This window comes from Sebastes umbrosus, chromosome 12, assembly GCF_015220745.1.
Source record: "Sebastes umbrosus isolate fSebUmb1 chromosome 12, fSebUmb1.pri, whole genome shotgun sequence".
In the NCBI taxonomy this organism is placed as follows: domain Eukaryota; kingdom Metazoa; phylum Chordata; class Actinopteri; order Perciformes; family Sebastidae; genus Sebastes; species Sebastes umbrosus.
Window position 1 is genome coordinate 10,012,103 of NC_051280.1, and position 26,278 is coordinate 10,038,380.

The window sequence follows — 26,278 nt, forward strand, 5'->3', positions numbered from 1 at the left end:
CAAGGTAGCCAAGCATACCCTGCTTTATGGTCTATTTGACTCTAAATGGGACCATCATTTTCTAAATGTACATCATGTTGTATTGAAGAAGACTTGAAACTAGCGATTGAGACCATAAACTCATGTTTACAATGTTTACTGAGGTAATAAATCAAGTGAGAAGTAGGGTAATTTTCTCATAGACTTCTATACAATCAGACTTCTTCTTGCAACCAGAGGAGTCGGCTATTAGAAAGAATGCAAGTTTGAGGTACTTCTGCATTGGCTGGCTGTAGCTTCATATTATCGTACAGACGTGAGTGGCATCCACTTTCCCATCTAACTCTCGCCACGAAAGCAAGTAAGTGTATTTTCCAACATGTCTTGTTCTTTTGAATGTCTAGAGATTCCATACCTTTGAGTATGTGGGGAATAGTTTTAGATTTGGTAATATGTATGTCAGAAAGAATCAGAAAAAGCCTATGTAAACCCAATGAATTTAAAAGTTAAAAAGTAAATTTGGAAAGGGTCAAAATGTTTAAACTGCACACTAGTGCAAGCTACCTACTATAGCAACATTGCAAATTAATGTAATGTTTGTGCTGTTTATTTACACAGAAATGTTTTTTTGCTGATATAATCCATTGCAGACAAACAGCCATGCATGGAATCATTTTTGTTAGCATTTGTGCAAATGATTGATGTCAACTTTTTAACAGTGAATCAGCTTCATTTGGCAGCTACACAATTTCTGAAGATCCCATTACTCCATATCAGTATACAACTGCTGTAAATGATCTGGAAAAGAAAAGGCTGTCATCAAATTGCTGCCAGCAATTTATTTGCCATTACTGTCTGACTTGTTCCATATGGCATTAATGACTGAACAAACACAAGATGATAATAAATCCTCAGAGCTGTTTAGCAGCCTAGAAGAGTTTACTATGTCCCGAGTGTTTGAGAAAATATGTTAAGCACATTGGTTTTGTTTAGCATAAAATATTACCTATAAAATTTGATAAGTTGCTCAAGATGAGCCTCAAAATGTGCCGCTTTGCTCTTGAGCCAATCACACAAGCTTCACAACAAACTTGATATTTTACATTCAGCACTGAAAATGGGATACAGACATGGAAAAAAATCCCAGGGACATAACAATCTACCACCCACATCTGACCCAACATGTGAAAGCCCTCTTGAGAAGCAGTCAGTCACTTACTTGCCGTCAGCAAGGTTGATGGAGCGGAACAGGGGGTACTCCTCCGGGGCAGGCTTGCCATGCTGGTCCTCATACAGGAAGACGGGAGCACGGCCCACCTCCACGCCGAGCTGCTGGATGCCTTGCTGGTTGTACACGGACAGCAGGAAGGACTGGAGGCCAGCCTTGGGTTTGATGGTAAACAGGATGGAGAAGTCTTCTGGGAAAACTCCACCTGAAGGTTGAACAAGCAGCAGGCATGTAGGTTGTTATATTAGTAAAGACCAAGAGGTTTTTACAGCATTGCTCTGCTTCAGATTCATTAAATTACACACATGGGACCTTTCCAGTATAACCACAGCATTTTAATTCAATTTAATCAAATGGCTCTTGTGGGGATGTTGGGTCAGGAACATTTACTTCATTTCTGAGGATGTTGCAGAGAAGGTTTACCAAAGAACATATATCGCCAAGAAATGACAGTCAATTGTTCGTTCCATTGCAACATTAGCGCCAAGCAGCAAAGCTACGCTTCCACCATTTTGGACTTAAAGCGACTACTGGACGCCAGTAAAACGTCCATCTTAAAAGTGCCATATAAAAGTAAGACACAATTATTTTTACTTTATCATCATATTCTACCTAAATGGCCTGTGTTGAACAAAAAATGTAAATATAATAAGTGATTTCAGACCAAAATGGCATCTCTTTGCTTCTATACTCTTTGGGTTTACTGCCTCCCTTCCTTCTTTAATTTAAAGGAATAGTTCAACATTTAAGGATAAAACCAAGCGGCAACCTCTGGTGCTGAAAAATGTAGTCAACTTGGAAGTGCCAAAGGTTGCAGTTCCTCAAATGGCCACTTGAGGCTGGCTCCAAAAGCGAGTTAAATCTAATAGTCTGTATAAAATACGAACGTAGTGTCTGTGACGTCACCCATAGGTTTCTGAAGAGTCATTGAGAAGCTCAAAGTAGGTGGTGCCTCCGGGCGTCACCATCTTGGCAGTGACGACAGCCTAACTCCCAGTTAATCAAAAAATGGGCAAAGAGGTGGATTGTCAGTAGAGCTGAGGTGGGCCCAGGTGACGCAGCAGAGCTAACAGCTCGCAACTTGGTACAGCACCCACCTGTCACTCAAAGCAGCCACACCCTCAATTATGCAAAACTTTAAGCCTTAATATAATTTAAACTGGTGAGTTATAAAAGATGCACCCCCGTACAGTTGTCATGAATAAGGGTATTAGCTACAGAGACCAAAACCGTTTTTTGTACCAGGCTGTAAACGTGTTTATTTCTGCTGTAAAGTAGTGCATTTTAACATGAGGGTCTATGGGGATCGTTTTTGGAGCCAGCCTCAAGTGGCCATTTGAAGAACTGCAGTTTTTGGCACTTCCACGTTGGCTTCATTTCTCAGCATCGTTGCCACTTGGTCAATCCCCATAAACCCCCATGTTAAACTTTACAGCAGAAATAAACAGGTTTACAGCCTGGTACAAAAAAATGTTTTGGTCTCTATACCTAACGTCCTCATTCATAACAACTGTACAGGGGGTGCATTTTTATACAACTCACGTGTTCAAATTATATTATGGCTTGAAATTAGGCATAATTAAGGCTGTTGCCACTTTGAGTGACAGGTGGGCGCAGTCTCAGGTCGCTCGCCGTTAACTTTCTCTTCTGCTGCATCACCTGGGCCCGCCTCAGCTTCACCGACGATCCACCTTTTTGCCCATTTTTGGATTAGTCAGGTGTTAGGCTGTATCATCACTGCTAAGATGGCGACGGCTGGAGCTCACCTACTTTGAGCTTCATAACGGCTCTTCGGAAACCTATGGGTGACGTCATGGACACTACGTCTATATTTTATACAGTCTATGGGTAGAACTCATAGGCTATTCTTGCTGAGTCTCTTACAGTGCACAATGAATATGAAGCTAGAAATGGAATGCAGACTCTGTGTCACCTTATGTCATTTACTCATCTATCTTCTACTGATGTCATTTGACGAAATTGAATAAAGGCAAATTTATTAGCTCTCTGACCTTTTCTACTCTCACCTCCTTTAACCCCGATGTCTAGACAACTGGACTTTGATTAGTGTTTATGATGGAAGCTGAAAGAGACCTTGGCATCCCCTGAAAGGACTCAACAGTGGTGATGTAGCCACAATAATTTTACAAGGGCTGTAAATACTCAGACAAATGTCATATTTTTTTAAAACCATAATAGCTGGGTTCAATGAGAAATGTCAAATGACTGACTGAGGACATTTTGACACTTTACTTCCAAGTCATCTCCAACGCCTCATCTCTCAAGTCAAATTTCCGTTACTGAAAGTTTAAGGTGTTCTGACAGTTAACGCCAAAAATCACAGAAATTCAGTTCCAATATCTCACACTATTTTAAATTGTTTTTTATTCTTTGACATCAAGCCAAACCACAAAAAAACCAACACATACTGCAGACTGGGGCAATTTATTCAACAGCACTCAGCTAATAAATTTCTATACGCTTTCTTGCCAAGTTAGTTTTGAGTAAGTAAGCAATTGGGGGCTCTTTCTACACTTTGCCCGAGTAATAAAAAATTAACAGGCCTCCAATGGATGTGAACTTTATTGTTATATATTATAATGCATTGGATTTGTCCTTAATTACTTTATATTTCTGTTGGAAAATGAACAACTGGCAAGATTGGAAATTGGCAAATAGCAAATTTACATCCGTCACCGGCTCATTGGTGCTCTACAGCCATCAGTAACAGAAGTGTTGTCCCCTACAGTTAATTATTCAATTTCTGGATAAGCTGTGTAAGAAAGTAGCAAACCAAATGGATACACAAACAATGGCTTTTTTGTCTCTCTGAACGGACTCCTTCCTAATAAAATAAATATGGCTTTATTTCTCACAAACAGCCGGGCAGCAGACTTTGAGTCAGGCAGTACGCACTCCGTATGAAATCCCTGCTAGATTTCACTAGATCAGCCAAAAACAACAGACTGGAGTCTGCCAGCAATCAAACTTGAGGACAGATACTTTATTGACAAGATCAGTCCACAAAACATCAAAAGAAATATTCATCTCATTGATTTGCTGTAATACATTGTGGGTTTCGAATCCCCAAATTACCCAATAAAAAAATCTGGTGTTGCTCTTCTTACTTGAATCATATGTTTACATGACATTTCATACACCATGTGCTGTGTGGCTCTCATCCCCCATGGGCTCTTGGAGTATACTGAAACACCAACGCATTCAACGTATCCTCTAGAAAATAATTAGTGAACGTCTGCACCGCATTTCACAGGACAGGTGTTTGTAGTGAAGGGTTTCATTGCAGTTGGCCATTGCATAATTTTTTGCTGTATTATAGTGAAATTGGAATATTTTGAAGATGTTTCTATTTTGCAATTAAGTGGTTCAAGACAGTAAACAAAAGCATCCATTTCTTTTTCATCCAAACAATAATATGTTTAAGTAGGCATAAAATTTCTAGCTCTAGGGATGGCAAAGTCGATCTGTCGATCTGCCAGCCGGTCAGTTCTTCCACCACTTTGGTCTTGACTGAAATATCTCTACCACTCACAATTGAAATGTGTCCCAACACTTTGGTTTATGAATGAATGAATGAATGTTTAGTCCTAATTAGCAAATGATATCATGTTAAAATGCTAAACTAAGATGATGAACACGGTAAACATTATACCTGCTTGACATCACTGCAAGCATGTTAGCATGCCGACGTTGGCATTTAGCTTAAAGCACCACTGTGCATATGTAAAGCCTCACAGAGCGGCTGGCATGGCAGCAGACTTAGTCCTCTTTAAAAGCTGGATAGCTCGTTTTACAATGAGATTGTGCAAGAGTCCCTGTGTAAAAGCTGCTTTTGCAAGGTTTTATGCAAAAACATACCGTTCACTAGGGCTGGGCAATATATTGATATTATATCGATATCGTGATATGAGACTAGATATTGTCTTAGATTTTGGATATTGGGCATACAAGTGTTGTTTTTTCCTGGTTTTAAAGCCTGCATTACAGTAAAGTCATGTAATTTTCTGAACTTACCGGACTGCTCTAGCTGTTCTATTATTTGCCTTTACCCACTTAGTCATTATATCCACATTACTGATGAGTATTTATCAAAGTTCTCATTCTGTAAATATTTATAATATAGCACCAATATCGTTGCAATATCAATATTGAGGTATTTGGTCAAAAATATCATATTTGATTTTTTCCATATTGCTCAGCCCTGCCCTCACATCACAAAATATGATGACATTCTCCATCTCTGAGGAGCCTAGTCGCAATAATAATGCAATAATGCGCAAGGCAAAAGTGTGTCAAATTTATCCACTTCCAGGGAGTGACAGAGGCAAGAAAGTGAAATGCAAACAATCTCCTGAGCAGTGGAGAAGTGATCCTCTTAGAAATGCTGCACTCACCAACATTACAACATTAGCCTCTTTACATGTCTTTGATATAAAGCGTAACAACCCCAGATGAGCTGCTTAACACTTTGTGCAGTTTACTTACATCTAATTATTTTTTTTAGATCCATTTTCTACTCTCCGGAGCAACCGATCGTGCAAAGTTGCCTGGTTCAGCTTTAATTTAAATGCATGTGATCTGTGTGCAGGGTACGGAGTGAGGTTACCTGGGAAGAGCTGTTTGGTTGGAGCGCTGATCTGAGCCTGTTTTCCCACTCTGTAAGCGACGTCAGGTTTGGATCCTCTCCGAACTGTGCAGAAGCCTGTTGTTTTCCGTACTCCTTCAGGAGAGCTCTTGAAGTCCAGAGCCTTCAGTACATCTACTGGTTCAGCTGAGGAGGCAGAAGAAAGAATTGATTAGATTAACCAATGATACCTGGGCAGCAAACATCTGCATCGCGATAAGCTATTTGGGGAATGCATTTGTCCAAAGTGCTGAGTCAGTGTTCCCTATTTGGGCAGGACACTGAAATAGCTTAAAACATGTTTTTTTTAGGGGTTTTGTTTCTTGCATGTATTAATACTTCAAAAGGTATATGTGAAAATGCAACTCAAAATGTACATCATTTGAAAATTGTTCGCTATATGATGCTGCATTCATGTGGAGATATTTAGATTGGAAAACATGACTTTCCTAAACATAAATCAGCTTGTAAATGTGATGTTGTTTTACAGTCGACTCTTAAATGTCAAAATAAATTGTCCGTCTGCTGCAAACTGGCTGAGTGCATCATGAGCGTCAGAAAATGAACATTAAATTGACTGCTAAAGGCTCGCTCGCTGCAACGACATAAATTAACCTAATTTAATCTCCTATAAGGCATTATTAGTGAACATGCTGTAAAAGCTGCATGTAATTTTACAGCACACTGTAGGCATCTTTCAACAGTTAACAGGAAATCTAATAGGAGCTGGCATTTTGATGATAAGTCAACATTTACACTCATTACGCCCCTTGCTTGTTGGCCAAATCTGTCAGTTCGACCAGTTGTTAGTTTATGAGCTACCTTGTCATAGGAGTAGTAAAAATGTTGGTAACCCCCCCCCCCCCCTCCTCACCTCCACTGTTACACCCACAACATCTATGGGATGATAAAACTCACTGCTGCTGATCACTGGGTCTGGGGGGGGGGCAGCTTTACAAGCTTCTTAACACTACTAGACTCTTTTCTATCAATGGACTGGTGCTGAGGGGTCAGACTACTGTAAAGTGAGGTCATAAACACTGTTTCTAATTTCTTCTCTCTCCAGTAATTACACTCTGCGTCTTTCTCTGTCCCATTCTGTAAGTGTTTTTTCTCTTAAACCCCCACCCCCTCTCTCCCATTACCCCGAGGCACGCCATCAGTTACAGTGTGATTATGGGGAATTTAAGAAGCCTAATAGGGTATGTTTTAAGGTTAGTGTATAAACAGGAGTGGTGACGTACAGCACAACGTCATTCCTGATTTGACGCGTGTCTGCCTGAGGCTGCTTGCTTAAAAATATACAGTAAGAGGAGGCTGTTAATTCAAGGTTTGAGCAAATTGTTTCATTCTGGCTTGTGTTGTGTAACTGTGACAGTGATGCTCTTACAGTAGGTTATTACTTGTCTGTACTTGGCATTGTCAATTTAAGTTATCCATTCACTGTAAAATACACACATTCATACAGAATTGCAACATTGCCATCTGTCTCCATGAAAACAGTGGATGTGATGTGTTTGTTGTGGGTCAACCGCAACAGGATTGTTGAGGCCAACACCGAAAAGTGCAAAAAAAAATGATAAGAAATCCAATATTTTATCAGCTGATATTGTTTTGTTATTTTAACATAAAGGAATCGTATCAACTGTTTTTTCTTCTGAAGTTTGTTTTTTGTGTGACCAATATGCATACTGAGTGGGGCATTTTACGTGTCAGTGCTCTCTGGTGGACAAACGGCAGACACTCTTTCTAAATTTCCCTAAACCTCTTTGACCTACCTTAACCTTTTTAGTTTGGCATTTCTGAGCGTTCATTTTTACTTAGAGATATATCCGCCTGGCCAATTATCAGTCTAGCTCTAGTGTTTCTAAGTAACTTTTATGTTTTTCAAATCCAAATCTTTAAAGCGAGTCTATCATACTTTTGCTGATCACCAGCCACGGTGGCCAAAAGTCACAATTACAGGACGATGGTAACAATGCAGTGCAACAGTAATACTTGTAGAAAAGAAAAACTGACTCAGTAAAGTCAGTTACACAGAAATATCTATTAAAAAGTTTGATAACATTAGCCACCATAATGTTGTTTGCGAGAGTCTCTCGAGAGTCTCTCTTGCAAACAAGCTGCGGCCGTGTTCGGCTCGCGATTGGCTCGTGTGTGGGCGGGACCGCGCAGACTCTGGCTCCAAATTATGTCAAAATCTCAAACTGGCAGCTCCAGTATCTGGAATATTTTGGCTTCACTTCTGTACAGTTGGAGGAAGAGGAGACACGTCGTCCATCTATATATACAGTCTATGATCAGACCAGACCAAGTAAGGCTGTAGCAGCAAAACCCCTGAGTTAGTGAAATGAGCATTTTATTGCTCATGTATCCAATTTTGAATGTGTCATTCCTTCTTTCAAAAGTTACATAGCCTCACTGTAAATAAGCAGACGTGAATAAAACTCTGATTTATTGCTTCATATCCATGTTGCTGAGGGGTCTTTAAATTAAAGTTGGTGTTAATTGTTAGTTGTTTTATTGCTAATAATATTCTGGCGTTCACTCAAAACAGATTACACATGAAACACTTTCTGACCATAACTGTTGTAACATTTGCTGCCTTGTAGTTTAATGAAATTCCCCACATGTAGTAACATCTCAGTGCTGTTGTACTGTTAATATACTAAAGTAAAAACAAAGACTTTAAGACCGAACATCAATACTGTAGTATGTATAGGCCTGATGAGACATTAGATCTACAAACTGGCCAGAAACTATTTTACCCAACTATGAAGAGCATATTAAAAGCTAACAGAGGGCCAATGCAGAGAATAAAATGACTAATTCCCACTCCAAACCAAACTCAGCACAACCCAGTTTTTATAAATGCTACTTGATTAACTGTTACAAAAACCAGCAGAGACATAACATTTACTCTTGTATGTGTCTTTTCAGTGAGTCAGGAGGCAGGATGTGTCCTCTTCAAAAGGCCCAGCAGTTATAAAGAACGTCTGAATGGTCAGATTAAAATCTCACTGGGAAGATGAGGCCTTTAAGGAATGGTAGATAACAGGCTTAATGTGAAATCTCCCTTCCTTGAAAAAAAAAATTGAGATTCATGTGTTTAAGATCAGCTGAAGAGTATTGTGGGAAAATCATTTAAAGGGATCAGACAGAAGACTTTCTTGAAATTCACATTGCAGGAAATCTCCTCATCCGCCTTATAAATACTCCATAAAACTGCATGAATCAGAAAGACGGTTTGGTACACTAGTGGTAGGGATATTATTTAAAGTAATATAATGTAAAATAATAGAGGGTTAACTTTTTTTCCCCCCATCAATGGAAGAACCATATGTTCTTTCTTTCCATGTTGACTTTTACCATAATTTTCTGCCTCTTCACTAAACATTTCAACATCAATATATAGTGAAAGCTAAAGGAATTTTATTATAAAAAAATACAAGCCTGTTTACATTTTCCGTCTTTGGAAGTCATGTGGCACGTGAAGCCAGGAAGTGCTTATTATGCAGTTCCTTTTCGCTTTCAGGGACCAGGAGGGGGTCTGATGGGTGGAGCTACAAGTCCACATGCTGAACCCATTATGGTACTGGCACCACTCCCTATAACCCCCCCAACTAAAACATACATGAGACTAAACGGAGAAGGCCCCATCCCTGTGGCTACTTCTCCTGTGACCAGAAAAATAACAGCTTGAGTGGTGAATCAAACTCGCTTGATTTGAGCACATGCTCGGGTATCGGGTCTCGAGTTTAAGCTCATTTGAAGTTGTGCAGATCTGCTCTTTGAGTGATGGAAAGGAGTTGGAGTCGTTCATGCTGATATGGGTCCAGATGATCTGATGGAACGGCTCATGAATTTAAATTGTTAAGAGCATAAGCATCAAGCAAGCTGCTCTGCTGGGAAATCAAGCAAATGAGAAATGTCTTTTCTTTTGATTTCTATTAAATTCAGTCCCACAGCAACTTTTATCAACTGAGAGAGGGATGGGAGTAAAAAAAAAAAGGCTTTATGACTGACACTGCACTAAGAGCAATTTAACAGACACGGGTTCATGCTTAATTGATTAGTCAAATAATCGGTTTCTTTGTCCGATGTTTCTTTCTTAAATCAACTAATCGATTAGTCGACAAAATTGTACGAGTGACGCATTTCTTTGGTCGAGAACAGCCCTAGTTCGTTTTGTCCTTAAGAGAACCAGACTGACTTCTAACTCGAACGCAGACAGAATGAAATACGGTTACCAAACGGCAAGTTTAAAACCTCACACCAAATGCCTCATAAAAAAGAAAATATGTCTGTGGCTCTTCTGAATATTGTCCCAAGTACAGAGCTACTGGTTCTAGAAAAAAAAAAAAGAAAGCTTGGACTAAAGGTCTCTTTGTGAGTTTCAGAATGCCTTTCTGCATTACTGCATACCTCAAGGCCTCATATATTCCAGATGTGCTGAATTGGCCAGGAACCCCCATCACCCCACACCCGCCCGCCCTCACCCCCCCGACTCCTCAGCCCCTCTCCTTCCACAACCACCGCTTCACAGAAGTCCCGAAAAACAGGCAATATCCCAGAACCATTAAAGACCCCAAATGAATAAGCATAGCTTTTTAAACGCTTTCTAGGAGCCAGTATGCTCCTATAGCCTCAACACATCCTGAGAAAAAGTCCCCCCTTCTTATTCCACCCTTAAAAGGGAATAAACCATATTCTAATGATAAGGATTGAAAACCACAAGACAGAGAAGATGGTTCTCTCATGCTCAAGGTACCAAAGCAGCTCCAGGCTAGCCGCAGTCTTGTCTGAGGAGTAATCGCCAGTCTGTGATTTTTAATGACACATCTTCCTGACTGCTGTGAGACTTGTGATATACTATCTGCCGTGTTAACAAGCTACTAACATGACAAAGACGTGTGATTTCCCTTGAGGCAGTGAGGCATGTAGTGACAGGAGAAAACCTGTTAAAATCATTAAAGCAGCGCACAAAAAAAAAAATACCATTTCCCTCTGTATAGTCACAATTTCCAGCCCTCTCCATGTCAATAACTCATACAGTTTGATGTTTTAAGTTGAGACTTGTGATTAACTTTTCAATCCGTGACATTCTGACTTAGTGCCTCTGCGGTCATGCAGCAGCATCTTGGGATGTCTTGTCGGGTCTTTTTCGTGTCACTGGCTTCCACTGAGAGTTGGCAGCAACAGGCAGCAATTAAAGTTCACTGGAAAGCCTGCAAATGTTTGCTAGCACATCATGCAATTATGGTTAGTTTAAGTATCAGTCAGGGTGAAGGAAGATGGGCAACGGGCAAGCCATGCCACTGTGGTGTTTGCTTTTATGATCTTTTCATTTTTGGGGCGCTCTCTGCAATTTGCCCTCTGCTGACGGATTTCTTTATGTATTACAGGACCTGTACAGTAAAAACTATGCTTCAAAATAAGGTGGGACTTAAGAGAGGAAATGTCTAGACAGGATGCGATACATTACACCAATCACCAACTATTGTATATTAGCCTCTGATCAGCATTTTCATGACTCCATATCAAATATCAACCTTTTAAATAGCTTAATTTCTGTCAGTATTGTGGCTCTGATACAAGAAGGAATTATTTTGAAAGGTTGCATAATAACTGATCTGATGTCAAAACCACAAATATTAAAAAAACCACATGCAACCAAATAGACACACAACTTTTGACACACACTATCTCTGCTAAAGCCACAGTACAGTATGGATGCCTCTACTTCACAGACAGAGAAAAATATAAAAGGCGTAGTTAATGTGACCCACATATGTGTTTTTAAAGCAAAGAAAAATACTCCAGATTTTTTTTTTTCATTTTTCCATCAACGCCCCTTCTTGGACTTAGTGGGAGCCCGGATAATGTGGAAAGATGGTGATCCTTCAGGCCAGAATATGAATTTCACTTCCAGAATTCCACAGGGTCTTGCCCAGTGTATTATATAAATGCTCTGAATATTTATCACTAAACCTGTATGTTTCAAATTAATAAACTCTGTTGACAGCATGGCAGCTGCCACCCTGTTAGACAAAATAAAAAAACAAACATTTTGTGCCAATTTTATGCCTTTTGCGATTTTGATTCAACTTTTAAGCTCTTACTTCACTGATATTTTGGAAAAACTTAATGCACCATGTGTGGGCTACTAGTTATATCACCAAACGTCGTGCGTAAAAGTTGTGCGTAAAACCTTAAGGGTTCAGTAGTACTGCCAAGTGGTAAATTGGAACACAAATAAACAAAACTTTTTTTTTTGTTATCACATTAGCTTCCAAAATTATACAGCAGAATATAAATTATAGTATCTTCACGCTACTTCACTACTTCACTTTCTCTACGCGGACCATCAGAGTATTTTGCGACACCGTCAGCCTCTCCAGTGGCTGACCACACCTGGATGGCACACTTTGCCTACTTAAGATACTCAGAGTTCAACTAACAGAGAGCAATATCTCTGCTGGCTTGTGCCAAAAAATAAACTTTATTTGACAAAAACAACCCATCAACATTAATCTTTTGACTTATAGAAATCATGTAGGTCGCCAAGGGGAAGTTTTTAAGTAACAACTTCAGAGTCATCAACAAAGGTTTAGAGACAACTACTGTGGTGGCACAGTAATACAAGTTACTGGAAAACGTGGATGCAGGTGCAGTCATGTAGGCTCAGTTCATTGTCAAATAATTAAAAAAAAAAAATAAGTTCAGTCATAATCATCAGATAAATTGCCTTGAATATATAAAAACACAAAAAGTAGGATGTGTTCTGTTTTGATGAGGTGGACAGGTCTGTTTTGGCATCTGACAAGATTTGTAAACTGAGTTATGGTGACTTTCCTAGCCAGAGATATGACAGTCTACTATATTAAAGTTGATGGCCAGGTCGCTGGAGCCCACTATCAGCAGCTATAGCCTCCTGAGACCCAGCCCATTGACATGTGTCCTCTGTAGTGGACATTTTGTCCACATGCATATCCTCTTACTCTTTTGACTTACTCTATCAACCCCTGGTGTATTGTAAAGAGGACATCCTAATTGTTCCAGTGATATGGCATGTGTTGTTGTTTTTTTAATCAATTTGAATGTATTCTTGGTTTAATATCACTCTACAGCCATAATCTGGTCATTTTGTTTGTCTTTTCACACTGAAATAGTCCTGTAGTCCACTAAAAATAAAGTTTAACAAGCCTAAATTGTTAAGATTTTCTTTTAACCCTAAATAGGAAGGAAATCACACAAAAAAAAAGTAATTGGAAGACACTTTTTTAAACTCGGTTCCCAGGAGGACATGGGCTGTCCGCTCATCATGCCCTGCATGGAGTTGGCACAGCTGACTGTGTGTCGTGCAGCTTTCTTACCTGCTCTGACACTGGCAGCCTGTAGCATTACAATTAATGTGACCACAGCGATTAGCGTTGAATCCCATAGCGACCGTTTCGTTTTCCACCTGGTGGTCCACCTCCGCATCTCCATGATGATGAAGATGATGAACGCCCGCAGCTGGACAGAAAACGGGGCGACTTTTGAATGATCAAACTCGGGTCCCTTTCACAAATCCACAAAAAAAAAGTGTGCTTATACTACTAGCGCCATGTGTTCAAGTCTAACAGGGTATCTCTCTCTTCTCCTCTCACAGCCTGGACCCGGAGCCCTTCAGATCCTGCTCCCCCTTAAGCCCAGATCTCAGACTGATGGTGATGGTGAAGGGCTTTCATGAAGAAAAAAAAAAAGAAGCGCAAAGCAACTCGGTTTCCCTGAGAGTTGCGCACCGTGAGGAGGCTGGACCGACTGGAAGATACTGACACTGGAAAATCCTCCGTTCATCAAATCAGCAGCCGGGAAAGTTGTGTCTGGACCCGCCCCCTCTGAGCAACAGCATCAAGAGGAGCATCTCTAAGCCTACATCCCAGTGTAACCTATAATTACAGGACACAGTGTGGTATCCTAGAAAGAAGAGCTCCTCACGTGTTTCTTTTTTACAAAGATTTCAACTAAAAGGTCACAACAATTAAAGAGCCTCAACTTCCCCATAAAGAAGTAATCCTGGGCATGGAGCAGATACAGCAGGAGAGGCACTAAACTAAATGCAACACATAAATTAAGTGTCAGGGTGGAGCTGTGAAAAGAGACTGAATAGCATCAACATGGGCCAATGGTTAATATAAATGCCACAATGGCCAAATTGAAATGTTTTCCAGACTAGGAGTTTCCTCAAGGAGCCCCTTAGATTTTTTCTTTTTTTTTTTTTCTTGGACAGCATGGCTCCTGAGGAATTAATAAAATGGCTGGAACAAAGAATGGAAGCACAGGTGGTAGCTATAGAGAGTCTTCTCCTTGATTTGGTTTTCCTTGTTGTGCATGGATGAAAGAGGGATTCAACAGAGCGATGGCAGCCACGGTCACACAAACTTAAACCACATTTTCGGAAAGTTTGTCAATGTTTACGTGTTTTATAACAATACAGAAATTAAAACCATATAGACCTAGTATGCTGAAGTAAACAGCACTGTGCAGGTGCGGCTAATTAAATAGTTTGGACAATGAATAATAGAGATTAAGTATAAAAAAGAAAAGCAGATTAATAGCTAGATGTCTGGACTTCCTTTATAAATGCTGTTGTGCGTGTAAGTGTGGCTTTGATTAGTTGTTTTAGACTGCAGGGTGTGCAGGACTAGTGGTCTGATTTATTAGGGCCATGCACTTTTAAAACGTTTGTTTACCCAGGGAAACTAGCTGAGCATATTTAAAATGCAAACACATTCACATGTGGTTGCAACTTTGTTACACTACAGTTTTTCTACTGGTTGGCCACTGTGCAGCTCTACTGGACAAGAGAAAACATCTTGCTCATGGGCACTTAGGTGGCAGCTTCCAAGTTAGGTTCCTTTGAACTTTCTTTAGATGACGTCTCTCTCTGAACCCGATGACAATAAAATTATGTCATCAAGACAAACACAATATCAATGGGTTGAAAATGGACTGCTAGTGTTAAACAAGACTAAGGGTTTGGACTGTATGAGCAGTGGGCGTAGTCACCGTGACGTCACCCATTGGTTTGTGGACTACGGTTTTGAAGCCTCGAGTTCGGCATTTTGGCCGTCACCATCATGTGTTTTTTGCAAACAGAAGTGACACAAGAGGGTGGAGCTAAGTAGAACCAAATGTTGAATAAGACATTTTTTAGGCGACCAAAATGTTACAATTACCTTTCATGAACTGAAAACATGCTGAAAGAATTAAAGTTGTAAGACGACAACACAGACAACTCCCAGGCTGGATAACGCCGTGGTAGCGACTTGTCGATCACAAGATAGCCACGCCTGTAAAGCATACCCTGCTTTATGGTCTATTTGACTCTAAATGGGACCATAATTTACTAAATGAACATCATACTGTATTGAAGAAGACTTGAAACTAGCAACTGAGACCATAAACTCATGTTTACAATGTTTACTGAGGTAATAAACCAAGTGAGAAGTAGGCTCATTTTCTCATAGACTTCTATACATTCAGACTTCTTTTTGCAACCAGAGGAGTCGCCCCCTGCTGGCTGTTAGAAAGAATGTAAGTTTAAGGCAAGTTTAAGGTTCCGCATTGGCTTCATTTGTCAGACCCGGAGGTTGCCCTCTAGGCTGCTTTGAGCTAAATGATAACGCCAGAATGCTAACGTCACACAGACAATCCTTTCAGCAGGTAAAATGTTCATCGTGTTCATCATCTTAGGTACAGCTGAGGTTGAGTTTCATTAGCTTTGCAGGCATTTAGTCATAAACAAAATAAACAATACAAACGTAAAAATCTGACCTGATGATGGTGCTAGAGGAAAAGTTAAGGGATCACCAGCATTATTAAAATTTATCCTGAAGGGGACATGAACGTCTGTGCCGAATTTCATTGCAATATATCCCACAGTTTTCCAAGAGGAAAAGTCAGAGTATCACCAAAGTCTTTGTCTAGGATCCATGATGACTATCTCTAGTTTCAAGTCTTCTTCAATACAACATGATGTTCATTTAGTAAATTATGGTCCCATTTAGGGTTAAATAGACCATAAAGCAGGGTATGATTTAGGGCGTGGCTACCTTGTGATTGACAGGTCACTACCACAGAGTTGTCCGGTCTGGGAGCCATTCACAGAGTGTTTTCAGTTCATTAAAGTTAATTGTAACATTTTGGTCAGCCAAAAACCAAGATGGTGACGGCCAAAATGCCGAAAGGGTGATGTCATGGTGACCACGTACACTTCTTATAGTCTATGGTGGCAATCGATCTAGTAGATGTTGTGATATTTCAGAGGATAGGTAAAACATTTGAGCTGTTGGTGATGCTAGAGGAAAAGTCAGGGGATCATCCAAGTCAGTAGACTTCATCCTCTGAGAACAATGAATGTCTGCACAAAGGTTTATGGCAATCCAGCCCATAACTGTTGAGATATTCCAGTCTTGACCAAAGTCTGATCGACTTCGTGTGGCTAAAAAACATATGATCAAGACAAACATACAGTATCAGTGGATTGCAAAGTGACTGCTAGTGTAAACAAAGGTTTGATTCTCACTTTTGGAACAAATGCATTGGAGGAAATTACTCACTAACTGGTATGCACTTTTTTCAGGCATACTTAAAAAGGAAATATGAGCAGAATGAGAATGACACAATGAGCTTTGTGGCTAATTTTGTGATGTTGGACTGTCTGAACTATTTTCATGATTTATCTATGACCTGACGTGATGACCTTGTGCTTGCTCAGCAGTAAAAAAAACTTTCTTGAACGCAGCGTGGCTGTGCTTATTGGTTTTCTGGCAGACGGTTGGCTTTTTGTCATTTTGGTTTCAAGTTGTTTGGCAGAAGATGTCAGAACCTCTTGTTCATGTTGCTCCCTGGGACCGTGGCCCAAAATGTTTGGTTTAATTTGACGAGTCCTCCTGCATTGGCAGAGAGGAAAGCTGAACAACCGAAACTAAAGTCTTCAGTTTTCCTTCCAAACAAGACTCGGACAGCCAACAAAATTTACTGACAGGCGTCCAGCGGCTCCTTATAGATTCATGTCTACTGGGACAGTCTACAATTTTCAGGAAGACTTGACTTCAGAGCTGCCTTCTTTGTAGTTGGAAGCATATGATTACAACTGATGCATTTACTGCCAATGTGTGCAAAGATGACATTGTATAATTATTCTATAATAAGCCTCTACTCCCTGCATGGTTCAGCCCAGGGCAGCTATAAAAACAAAAATGTCTCGAAAACGTTGCCCAGTGTAGGCAGCTTTTAATCTGAGGGCTTTCAAGTTTCAGAATAAAATTCTTCTCGCTGCTTTCCACAAACAGTAGACTGACACACCTCTCTGCTAATGTACAGTCACTTGAGTTCAGGAGTTTAAGAATAAAAGTTCTCTCAAATGCACGACCGCTGCATTTTCTGTATGTCTGTACATTTCTTGCTATTTGTGATGCTTATAAAACACTATGTCCAGGATACAATGTTCTATTAGATGTACAACAGCATTTCCTTATGAAACTCATTATACAACCCAATCTTGTATTCTCTCTGTAAACAGAATGCATTTTAGCCTTTTTCGTGTGTCATTTATACGTCTCTTTTGTGTGTAATTTTTACGCCATGCAACAAAACTACGGTAATGTCCGCAGTTAGGTTTTTGCAATAAACCCACTAACATAGAAAAAACCCCACTTAGTTAGGTTTAGAAAAACATCATGGTTGGTCTTAAAATAAGTACGCAAACTAAGTAAAATCAACGTATCCTCTTACAACCGTTCATATGATATCTTACGAAAAGTTATTCCTAATTTTTCGTTCTTTTTCCTATGAACATCCAGCAACACGTGATGGGCGTGTTAATTTCTGCTCCAGTCTTTTCAAAATAAACTTCCATCTTCACAGGAGGCAACAAAACTACTTAGTGAGGTTCAGGAAAAGATCGGGGTTTGGGTTCAAATAACTCCAGAAGTGGCGTGACCTAAGTACGGACGATACATGACAAATAAATGAACGTTGACTTCTGGTTTCACACGGGGTACAAACATTGGTCTCCTGGGCGAAAGTCCACAGTGTTTTTTAACTCGCCCATCTACGCCGACCTCCTACCTACGTTTTTATACTTCCTGGTTCACAATTATGTGCATTACATATGAATTGATTTTGTGGGATGTATACAAATTACAGTGCATTACTTTTCGTAGGTATAGCTACGAATGGTGTATGGGAACAGCCTGGTAAAATAAGTACGGAAACAACGTAACAGAAATACAGAAAACGCATCACAAATGTCGCTGGCGTAACTTCAAAATAACTCAACAACATTTTGGGACACAAACACCAGTCTCCTGGTTGAAAGTCCTGTGTTTGTTGGACCCATCCTCCTCCCCTCCCACTCGCCATAAGCAGTCTTTCTCGCTTTTTATTTTACGTCACTAGCTCCGAACGTAGCATATTTATGCAGATGCGTTTACATTGCAGTCAGTACAGACTACATTGTGTACAAATGACATGGCAAAAGCAAGAATGGCATTGTTATTGCACGCAAAATTACTTGCGAATAACGTGTAATTCATATGCCATTTATTGTGAAGGGGCTGCCTTATAACACCTCACTGATGACTCTTTTCATTAGCTTCCACCACATGGGAGTCAGCGACCCTGGAGCACATAAAGATTCAGAAGGTGCTCAAAGTTACTTCACCTGAATGACAGTGAACCCTTGAACCTATGCCTCATGTTGAATGATGGTTCCCTTCATCAATATGCCAAAACAGCTGCAGTAAGAACAAAGTTTCAACCGAGTCTTCTGATCTCAGACGTCCTCTGCCAGATCACAAGTTGATATAACCTCAAGGGCTCATAGTTACTATGGAATTATAAAGCTAGAAGGCAGCGTGTGGCTTGGGGGAGGAGAGGGATGCATACTAGACACTGCAGACCGCATAACCACTGAGTGGAATGCATGTTAGTCTGGAAATGCTTATTATAGGTGCATGTGGTACCCAGACAGCCTCACCTAGTAGGGGTTTGCTAGGACGTGGGAAGGGGTGCTTTCACTTTCAAATTTTGTAAGGTCACCTGGGTTTATATTGCAAAGTCATCTCTTGCTGTTCTACACGTTGACATGGTGCACAGAGGAGAAAAGAAACAGCCGACACAACATCAGAGGAGACAGCATTATTGGCATCTGTGTCAATCAATCATATTGCAGAATGAACAAATTAATTTAACACTGAGCCCAATCTGTCCATTAAATTAGGAATAATTCCACAACCATGCCAACCAAAGTGGATTTTATAATACAGTTCAACACAGTATACAATGTCTTTGATGTCCTTCTATTACTGAAGAAAAACATCCTGTGAAATATATACAGACTACTGCAAAAGGTATGAGCCTTTTGAACACCCCCAGAAAGAGTAACAAGGCCTTTACACACTGGGGGCGTGACAAATAAACAACACATACAATGCGGAATATTCGCCTGTGAATATTATATGTCTAGGATTTTTATTGTGAAAGGTAAGAACAGAAGAAGTGGATTTGGTCTGCGCTGCCTTTGTCAAGATTGAAAGGAGTAATAAAGTTTGCCGTCTTGGTTCGGCTCCGTAGTCTGTGTTGTCGTTTCATAAATATTGTCTCAACTCAACCCGTTCCGCACAACGTGATTGGTTGAAGCCTTTATTCGCAGTGCGAAAGCTCAGAAAATCGATCTTGTTCCAAAAAAAAAAATTAGGTCGCTTTTTCACAGCGTAATATTCGCCTTATGTGTGAAAGTATTCATGACAAAAGCAACAATTTGAAAAAATGTAGAGACAAAAACGCCCCTGGTGTGTAAAGACCTTAAGGGTGCGTTCCAATGCCCATACTACTATACTATTTAGTATCCCAGAAAAATATTTAGTTTGACCCGAAACTTATGCAATATGCCAAAAATACCAGGATGTCCTTCTACATCCGGTCCCATTTTGTAGTATGCAAGCCAGCATGCTTTTCTGGCTATTCTGACCCACAATCACCTGCGCAGCGGAAGATTCGTCACATCAACTGAGCCGACGAGAGAGCACAGACGGATGACAGCCTGATGATGGCTCAATGAAATTTCGTGCTACGGACTGCGACGGATATAACATACTTTGTAAGGGCAGGTGCAGTACGTTCTAAAAGTAAAAAGAAAAAGTATGCCGTTTGGAAAGCAGCCTAAGAGTTTACAGCCATGGTAGTACCTCTTTTTTTATTAGGCTGTACTTTATATAGCTAACATATAGCTAACATCAGCATGCTAACATCAGTATTTTTTTTTGCAGGTATTTGGTTATATACCAAGGTAGATTTAAATTTTGACCTGATGACACAAGAAAAAAAGCCAGGAGAAATGATTACAATTCCACCTGAAGGGGACATGCATGTCTGTACCGAATTTCATAGCAATCCTTCCACTAGTTGTTGAGATATTTCACTAAAAAAACAGATGTCAACCTCATTGTGGCACTAGAGGAAAAGTCAGGGAATCACCAAAGTCAGTGAGATTCATCCTCTGGGGACAATGAATACCTTTTACAAATTTCTTGGCTATCCATGCAGTTGTTGTTGAAATATTTGAGTCAAGACCAAAAAGTTGGACTGACTGACATGCCAACATTGCCATCCCTAGAGCCATGCTGCTTGCATAGCAACAAATAATAAGAAACATACACAAATTGAGATGTACTACACTAGATTTGTACGTTATGGACACCTAAAGAGCGAACAAACACTGCAGGAGCTGAAATGGTAAATAAATAAACAATTAAACTTACAGAATTATCTATATGACAAGAACAAAACGGTAAGACAAAAAGGTTCAATCTCTCGATACAGAGGTATGTCTGTATAGTTACAGAAGCAGATATCAGATATCACAGCGATCAACCTCCAAGTGTACCAGAGAAGTGACAGATGAAGAGAGGCCATCCTATTTTTTCACGTTTCTTGTCAAGTCTGTGATGAATGCCTTTCCTCTCAGAGTGTTACAGGGAGTTAAGTGGAGAGGTCTGTGATAATCTAAACATGCCCCAAGCAGCTCGTATTTCATGAGCCAAAAGTCTCCCTGAGCCCTGTCTCCAGCCGTCAGTAGTAAAAACTGATAGCGGAGAGGGACTAGCTGACATTGACTTACAAACACAGCAAGGCACAGACAAAAGCAAAACCTCGCTTAGTCATGTCCTGTTATCATACTTGGGGGGGAATAAGGATGTGAAATAACTCAGCTTAGTTACTGACTTTGGGTCTTTAATCTAGAACAACAAATAAGTGAGATAAGGTCTACAAGAGACAGGAAATATATTGCAAAAGATGAGAGGAAAGAGACAAAGCTGAGAACTTGGCAGGTGAAGAAGATACTTGGCCGATTCTCTGAAGATGCTTGAACTCATGAACTTTACTGGATTTAGAGCACTTGGGGATTTGCTGTTTTTATAGGCCATGAATGTTCCTCATTACTGTTGTTTGTTGTGGTCATAAATCTCTGTGTCATCTTTGATGCTCTGCATAAAAACTTTTATTCAGAGAATTCAGTTTCAGGCTGACATTTTATACAATAGCAATTGTTATGAATGAGACTATTTTCACAAACGTTCGTGTGTGTGCAGATGAAGATCAATCTTTAAAGAGCGACGGGGTCTGGGAATTAGGCGAAGTTTGAGGTGGTAAACAGTAAATCAAGAAATCTGTAAAATCACCACGTGTGAATGCAGCTCAGTGCAACATTCAGTATTCCTTAAAGCTGCATAAATCTGGATTTCTTGTATTCTATCTGCAAACTGCAAGGTTCTCTTTGGTCTCGTTTAGCTTATTGTTTTGGTTTTTATGACCTGCCAGTTGACTGTATGGATCAGTCTCACAGTTCTCATGCTATTTTCAACCAACCAGCTCTGATAAGCCCACAGAGTCTAATTGCTGACAATGAAAGAGACATAATCGGCAACTATAGTTAGCAACTGGCTGTTGAAGTTAGCGAAACACCTATATTTTTCTCAGAGGTTGGTTGAGTCCAAGCAATAGGAAAGAGCAAAAAGGAAATTGAATACTGGACTTACATTTGTAGGTGGCCAGAAACATCCTCTGTATCTGATTAAATAGGCAATTGTTTGCAAACATGTTCTTCTGCCAACTATGGCCTAAAATCTAGCAGCAACTAGCCGTTAAAGTTAATCAAACACCTAGTAAGCTAAAGATACTACAGATATTGGCGGAGACCAAACCAAAGCTAAGAGTAGAGGGAATAGTGGACTTTGGTGACCAGAAACGTGACTCCAAGTGGATGATAAAGGGATCATTCAAAAAGGGAAACCGGAAGACCGAGGATGGAGGATATACAAGCCGTACATGAAACAAAGCGGCGTTTGCCGACCATTTTTCTCACCACTCTCACTCACCACTTAGATTCATTCCAGATGGCCACGTCGTTGTGAAAATATCTGTGTATTGGAATGATCAGATGAGATGAAGATGAATATGAGAAGATCCTTCTGTGTTTTTCCTCTCGACTTTACTCGTTTGCTTGCTTTCCTCACTTTCGTTTCTCTTCTCGTGCACTGATTTGTTTAAGCTGAACAGCCAATCAGAGTGATTTCTCTCACTGACGGGCTCCGCCACCGATTCAACATGCTGATTCAGCTGAAAAAACTCAGACACGGGTAGACTAGAGCCGGCGGTGCGGGACACACTGAAAAAACTAGGCCGACGGACGCTCACCGACGGCCCGAAACTGTCCAACGGCCGACTGTTGGCTTGGTGTGTCAGGGCCTTAAGGATAAATACTAGTAAAAAAAAATTACAAACTGCCCTGTAATGTTGTTCAAGGTTGGTGGGAATGTTTTGACATCCAGGCAGAGGGTTATTCTTTCCCCTGTTTTCCTAAGGGCTGTCCAGACACTCGGGCAAGACTGAGTTTATGCTGGAGTTAAAAGCCATTGCTCACAGTTTAGTGACTAAGCAAATGTCTGCTGCCTAACTTTTTATTGCAACAGGTATATTCCTTCTGACATCTTAATGAGTGGGTACCCAAGCGGGGTTTCCAGTCATAAAAGCAGCCACTGAGGAGACTCCTTTTCCAACCAGCCATCACCCTTTTAAGATAACCGTTTTACACAAATACATATAGGCATATTTACTGAACCCAGCTGTGTACTGACCTGCATTTTGGTATTTGGCTAATTTTTGCTGTTTTTTAGCAGTTCTTGAAGCTGTTTGGACACATACTCTTACGAGCTAGTAACAATGTGAGTTCCAGGTGTCCTCTAATATCAGCCTGAAAGCCTGCCCTGGCTTGTTATTCTCATGAATGCATAGCCATGATTTTTTATTATGCAAATAAATAAAAGGAAAGTATGATGCAAATGGATATAACTGAGAGTACAAAACACAGCTTCAACTAATAAATCAACATCTGAATCATGAGCTGAACTGGCACAATGTGGACTATTTATCAAGCAATTGGAGGATTTGATATTGCAAATCAACACATGGTTCACCCTGCTCTAAATGAAGACAAGAGGGAAATGGACTATGATTGAAACTATATGACAAGCAATTGAGATAATTTATTTTCTGTACTATCCCTGTTGGCAACCTGACCTGGCAATGTCACTGTGTTTGTGGGTCGGTCCACCACTTTGGTCTAGACTGAAATAACTCAAAAACTACAGGGTGGATTGCCATGAAATTTGATACAGACATTCATGGTCCCCACAGGATTAATTTCAAAAACTTTGGTGACACTATAAGTTTTCATCTAGCACCACCATCAGGTCGACATTATAATGTGTCCAATACTTTGGTTTATGACAAAATACTTGCAAAACTAACGACATTCTTCATGTTTAGTTTTGTTATCAGCCAATTTTAGCATGCCAACACACTGAACTAAGATGGCAAACATATGTATCAAACAGCATGTTAGCATTGTCATTGTGAGCATGTTAGCATACTGACATTAGCATTCATTAGCATTTAGTTAGTTCAAAGCTGCTAGCATGGCTGTAGACTCTTACTGTAGTCTTGTTCATTTACTTGAAGGGACAGTGTGTAACATCTGACAGCATCTAGCGGTGAGGATGCAGATTGCAGCCTCTCTTGTGTGCTAAGCGTGTAGAGAAACTACGATGACCAACGTGAAAACGTGAATAGCCCCATCTAGAGCTGTTGTTCGAGTAGCATAGGTCATTTGTAGAATAGCAGAGTCAGTACGTAGAGTGTGTGTGTGTGTGTGTGTACGCGGGAAGTGAGTGATGAAGCAAGAGAGAGAGAGAGTGGTGGCGAATATGTGTGAGCGAACAAGTGAGAAAGTGGATCAGAAGACAGTTAGTTTAGCTTTGAGAATATCAAGTGTATGTGCATAGTAACGTTGTTGACTCCGGCCCAAGAAGGAAATGTTAATGCAGTGGTTTGTCCATTCTGGGCTACTGTAGAAACATGGCGGCCGGCTCTGTGAAGAGGACCCGCTCCCTATGTAGATATAAACGGCTCATTCTAAGGTAACAAAAACACAACGATTCTATATTTCAGGTGATTAAAGAAAACATAGTTATTAATATTATATTCCATTTCTGCCAATAGATCCCCCTAAATGCTACATGCTGCTCCTTTAATATACAGTACGGCATTATCATCATTGTAATCACACGTTTACCTTTGCACATTGAGGCATGTTGTTTGACTACTTTTTATGTTTGTAAGTGATGTTGACATTTTTGCCAGGTCACTCTACTACTTGCCGGAAAATACAGTATATTGAATTAAATATAATATAAAAAATGTGGGTCAAGGATTGGAGCTGGCATCTAAATAAGTCGTTTATAAGGATTAAGAATTTAAATCATGACTCTGCTTCCAAATTACACACGCTGGAATACATGTTTTTCTGCTTAGTCACATCTTGAAGGGCTGTCCAACTCTAACTGTGCGAGGAAAATGTTGCAGTTCAAGAATCAAATTGCTGAAATAACACTTTTTACAATCCTGGCTCAAAGCTGTTCCACTAAGCTTACTGTTGCTGTGATCAGTTGATTAGTTAATCTTTGCTTATTTGAATGTAGCGTGTCATACACTACATGGATATGGCTAATAAAGGCTTGTGAATATACTGGTGAAGACGACAAAAATGTCATACAATCGAGGCAAAAAGATTCTGATTTGTTGCACTGAAAGAGATGCGTGGCCAACAGACAATGTCACCATACTTCCATAGCTCGAAGCAAAAAGTGGCTTAAATACAAACCACACATTGGCTTAAATCCCTGATTATGCTTGTGCGCTCCCACGTAAGACCAAAGACACCACTGTGGCTGGACCAGATATATGGAAAAACAGATGAAGTAAATTATAGAGAACTGCACTCATATCACCCCCAACACTGAGAATATGAATGGGCCATTTTGTTCCACTTGCAATGAGGCCCTGACATCTTCCATTGATGATGGCACTGTAACAAAGCTTTGCTTGAATAAAGTACCGTAAAATAAGTCGATGAGTGGATAGCCTGAATTGAACTGAGGCATCTCTGTGGTCAGGGGTTTATATATGTATATATATTCCCTCCATCTTGATTGTTACCAGTATTTTAGCTGACAGTTACAGTGGAAAAGGTAAAAGCAGTAGCAGCAGTAGCTCACCATTTTCCATGTTCATCACCTCCCACAGTGTATGAATTGGGTGTTTTCCAACATCGTGGTTTGGCTTCCAGTAGGCCTAACCACCAGCTGGATGGAGCGTTGTTTCCACGGTGCCTGTAAGCTGCGGTGCCGATACGTCCCCCCACAAGCTTCTGCAACAAGCCAATCAAAAGCCATTATTCTTAAACAGAGAGAGAAGAGTGGGGGATGGAGGCACCATATGAGTTTTCCATTAATATATTCAAAGTATTTTTTCTTTCCTGTGCACATTGAACAATTCAGTTGCTGAACCTTATCAATGTATATGGAATCAAAATATCTTTCACAAAAATAACATATGATCTATAAGCTTAAAGGCAGGGTCAGTGATCTTGAGAAACCAGGTAGAGTACACTAGATTTTTAAAAGGGATCCAACCGAAAAACCCAGCCCAGTGTTGCCAACTCGTTCCAAATCATCACATTCGGGCCGAATGCAATGACTGGACGGGTTTATTATAGTCTCACAACATCCACAGATACCTTTTTTTTTGTCAGAGCATTTGATTTATTGATTACTGTCAGGATGAAATGAGTATTTCAACTAATATAACAGATTCTTGGCCACTTTGGGGTGCTGAATCAAGCAGTGAACAAAACACTGACATATTATAACTTTTAAAGCTGATATGGCGTACTAGTAAGCAAACAATTGCCAATTTAAATATGCAAATCAAGGCCAATCTTAGCATTACTTTTGAGTCATGTTTTTGTCCACCTG

General features: G+C 40.2%; 1 protein-coding gene across 1 annotated transcript in view; it reads right to left on the reverse strand.

The window, feature by feature from the left end:
- Positions 1-13,654, reverse strand: part of LOC119498372 (collagen alpha-1(XI) chain-like) — a 107,145-nt gene extending 93,491 nt beyond the window's left edge. Inside the window, exons 1-3 of the mRNA XM_037787204.1 lie at positions 13,229-13,654; positions 5,835-5,999; positions 1,199-1,412 (exon numbers count right to left, since the gene is read on the reverse strand). Coding sequence (XP_037643132.1) covers positions 1,199-1,412; positions 5,835-5,999; positions 13,229-13,343 — 494 coding nt within the window. The 5' untranslated portion in view covers positions 13,344-13,654. The remainder of the gene's footprint in view (positions 1-1,198; positions 1,413-5,834; positions 6,000-13,228) is intronic.
- Positions 13,655-26,278: the final 12,624 nt, after the last annotated feature.